Source organism: Triplophysa dalaica, chromosome 3, assembly GCF_015846415.1.
Source record: "Triplophysa dalaica isolate WHDGS20190420 chromosome 3, ASM1584641v1, whole genome shotgun sequence".
Taxonomy (NCBI): domain Eukaryota; kingdom Metazoa; phylum Chordata; class Actinopteri; order Cypriniformes; family Nemacheilidae; genus Triplophysa; species Triplophysa dalaica.
The window spans coordinates 16,672,097-16,676,226 of NC_079544.1; the positions used below are offsets into that span (position 1 = coordinate 16,672,097).

Here is a 4,130-nt window from a genome sequence, read left to right on the forward strand (position 1 = left end):
TTTCCATAAAATATGACAAGTTCTTTTGAAATTAGTCAAAACTGTGCTCTTAAAAGGTTATACAGTACATAAACAAGATAACTGTAACAATTTAGATAAAAGTCAAGTCTACGAATGGTCTTGAATGATCTACTCTATCTTAAGGAGAGAGTTTGAGGTCACAGGCGGACGTAAAGTGACAACAATCTGTGAACCTACAATATATGGTTTATCATCTTTATCCAATAAAACTTGTGAGATCTCATGGTTGCAATCATTAAGGACTTTAGCAGCAACTGAAATGCTTTATTTGTAAAGTGTAAATGCTCTAAATATGCTGCTTTGTTTTATCCATGGTTGGGTAAAATATGAAAATTTTCTGTGCTAATTTAAACCAATTACATTATAGCTTTTATATACATAGTATAGTCTAGAAAAAACAGTACATGAGATGTCTATTTATGACCAGAATCTTAAATCTACATCATGCTATTACACAAAAAAAACACAAGATTGTGGCAATTATATTTGGTCTACAGTATGATAAATAACCCCTCCACTTCTTTTGTAAACTTGTGTCCTCCTTACATCTCGAAAAACACATTACACTATACGGTTGAACTTATTTGATGCAACGTCAGACTCTTTAACAACATGTTGTTTATATACTGCCCCTTTAAGTTAAATGTTACCTTATCCTGTTTATACTCTGTTTATATTCTGGATACACTGTCAATTATACAATTACACCATTAACCGCCATGAATGTTATTTCTAGTGTATACTGGTACATAAATCAGTCGGGTGGTATATTGTGTGTCTATATTTGTAAATGTCTGTTGGTGACTCACTTGATATTTGATTTCTAATAAACTGAAATACAGAACTGAAATTTTTATTTTTGTTTCTCAGCTTTCTCAGGAGCACAATATGCTGTTGAAAAAAATATTGCACATAAGTTTTTTTCCTTCTGCTGAATTTCATTACAAAAATTTCAATAAAAATAACATGAAACATGAACATGCACATGGAAAACAAACGCCACGTTTGACGTGACAAAGCACCACAGTTAATCTTTATATAGACAGACTGTGAATCTAAGGGGCATTCGTGAAACTGTAATTAAAGAGTTAAGTGTATCAAGCAGCTTAACTACTGAAAAATGCATACATGAGTAAAAGGGTGCAGACTGTAGGAGGATAGTTACTAACTTATAAATAACATTCAAATATTTTGATAATGTTACATATTATTTTTATATTTTTATACAAGAATAGCTATTGAAAGGACCTTAATAGGGGACAGTCATTTGGCAATGGGCAATGAATCAAGGTAACCTTTATTGCACCATCCAAAACATGTCTATCCACTGCAATTACATTTCTGTTATCTCAGTGATAAGAATAGCCTTGATCCTTTCCCTCCTTGACAAAAAATCACCACCCTGAATTACCTGTAGAATAGAAGAAGGGTTAAACTACACTCAGTGAACATTAAACAGAGTATTCTGAACTTTCCGCATGAGCTGTGAGTCTCCACATCAACAGCAAAAGTATGAAATAGGAGTAAAAAATACAAAGCACAAAAATGTCTTCAAATTACAGTTACTTCAAAAATGTATTTTTGTTTAATATAATTAGAAAAAGAATGTGAGAAATATACTTAGGCCTATAATAAAACTTGCGAAGGGGTGTCCAAACTTTTGACTGCATTGCATTTGCAACTATTACGATTTTAATTTAAGTCTTGATTTATTTAGAAAAGTGAGCAAATCCGCCTACAGCGTCTCCATGGTAAACTGACCTCTGCAGTAACAAACACAACTTTACCTCAATTCTGAGTAATTTCCTGACCATGTGTCATGTTATCCACGGGGGTGGAGCATAAACTCTACTGCCAAGAAAAAGGAATTAAAAACAGAGCAGAGCAGAGTGCAGCCGCAGGAATACCAGAAGAGCATCATGAGTTACCTCATGCAGATCCTGCTCGCTCTTTTCATCTCCGTCATTGGTGGCCTCTATCTTCTTGGGGCTTTTCGCCGCCGACGGCCTGGAGAACCCCCTCTGGATAAAGGCCCTTTTCCCTGGCTTGGCCATGTACTGGAATTCAGGAGGGACACCGCAAAATTCCTGCAGAGAATGAAGATAAAACATGGTGATATTTTTACAGTGCAGCTGGGAGGCTTCTATTTTACTTTCATCACAGATCCGTTTTCTTTCGGCTCAGTGGTCAAAGAGGCGAGATCAAAGCTGGACTTTACTAAGTTTGCAGAGCAACTGGTCGCAAGAGTGTTTGGCTACCATAATTTGGAGGATGAACACAAGGTTCTCCAGGCATCAAGCACCAAGCATCTTATGGGAGATGGTCTGGTGGTCATGACTCAAGCCATGATGAAAAATCTCCAGAATCTGATGCTCCACAGTGTTGGATCTGGAGATGACAAGGGATGGATAGAAGCTGGACTTTTTTCTTACAGCTACAACATTGTCTTTCGTGCCGGCTACCTGGCGCTCTTTGGGAACGAGTCACCCAAAGATGCGGGAAATTTAGAAAAAGCAACAGAAATTGATCGGCAACACTCGGATGAACTGTTCTTGGAGTTTAGAAAATATGACCAGATCTTTCCCAATCTGGCTTATGGTGTCCTGGGACCAAGCGAGAAGATGGAGGCAGAGCGTTTGAAGAGGCTGTTTTGGAAAATGCTTTCAGTGCAAAAGATGCGCTGCAGGGATAACATCAGTGGATGGGTGCAGGACCAGCAGCAGCACAGGGCTGAGAAAGGCATGGAAGAGTTTATGCAGGATCGATTCATGTTTCTGCTTCTGTGGGCATCTCAGGGAAACACGGGTCCAGCAGCCTTCTGGTTGCTTTTGTATCTCATGAAGCATCCTGATGCTATGAAAGCTGTCAAGAATGAGGTCGAGAAGATTCTTAGAGAAACTGGGCAGGAGGTGAAACCTGGTGGGCCACTGATTGACCTGACCAGAGACATGCTCCTCAAAACTCCCGTACTTGACAGCGCAGTAGACGAAACCCTCCGTCTAACAGCTGCCCCCGTCCTCACAAGAGCCGTTCTACAGGAGATGACCATCAGCATGGCCAACGGACAGCAATACAGCATCCGCGAGGGCGACCGAGTGGCCATTTTCCCTTACACAGCTCTTCACATTGACCCAGCGGTTCATCCAGATCCACACACCTTCAGGTATGACCGTTTTCTCACTCCAGATGGAACCAAAAAAACAGATTTTTACAAGGACGGAAAGAAACTCAAGTACTACACCATGCCCTGGGGAGCAGGATCCACCATGTGTCCTGGAAGATTCTTCGCCACTAATGAGCTCAAGCAGTTTGTTTTTCTAATGTTGTCATACTTCGACTTTGAGCTGAAGAATCCACATGAGGAGATTCCAAGTATCGATACCAGAAGATGGGGCTTCGGCTCCATGCAACCAACTAAAGATGTCCAGTTTAGATACAGACTTAGATTTTAAGATTTTCATTATATAAACTCATTCCCATACATCTAAACAATATTCATTTGTAATTCATGAGAGCTTTAACACTTTACATGTTTTAAGAGCTTTTTAAAGGCTTTAAAACAGAAAATGCTTGTATATTCAGTGCATTTGAACTTTGAGTTCGCTGGAAGAGGTTATCGAAGTTGCTGGAAGATGTTATTGTGTAACAATGTTCTATTTTACTATGAAGTTGTTTTCACAATATCTCACAAAGAAAAGACGTGAAAGTAAGAAAAGGTGTTTGAAAACAACATTATTGGAACATTAAACTTCTTACTGTGTATGATCATATTGTTTAAAGATATCTTAGCCTATGCCTATTGTGCTGTTGCCTATGTGCTATTTAAGAGAAGCAAGAATTTCATGCATAAAATAAAGATAATGAAATTATTTGCTTTTTGGTCATTCCTTGTGATTTACGAGACATTGTGAAACATGGATTGGTCTTCCCTTAATAAAATGTATATTTATATGTTATTGTAACACATACTGTTTCAAAGTTTATCTTGTTTCCCACAATACGGTTACGCAGTAGCTATTAGAAGATATATTCACAAAAATGTGTCGCACAATCAGTGTTGGAAATTAACGAATTACAAACACTCAAATTACTGTAATTGAGTCGATTTT

At 38.2% G+C, this 4,130-nt stretch overlaps 1 protein-coding gene across 1 annotated transcript; it reads left to right on the plus strand.

Annotated features, from left to right (window-relative positions):
- Positions 1–1,895: 1,895 nt before the first annotated feature.
- Positions 1,896–3,890, plus strand: LOC130417464 (5-beta-cholestane-3-alpha,7-alpha-diol 12-alpha-hydroxylase-like). Its single transcript, XM_056743034.1, has one exon. It carries the CDS (start codon positions 1,941–1,943, stop codon positions 3,471–3,473), a length of 1,533 nt encoding a protein of 510 aa, XP_056599012.1. The 5' UTR covers positions 1,896–1,940; the 3' UTR covers positions 3,474–3,890.
- Positions 3,891–4,130: the final 240 nt, after the last annotated feature.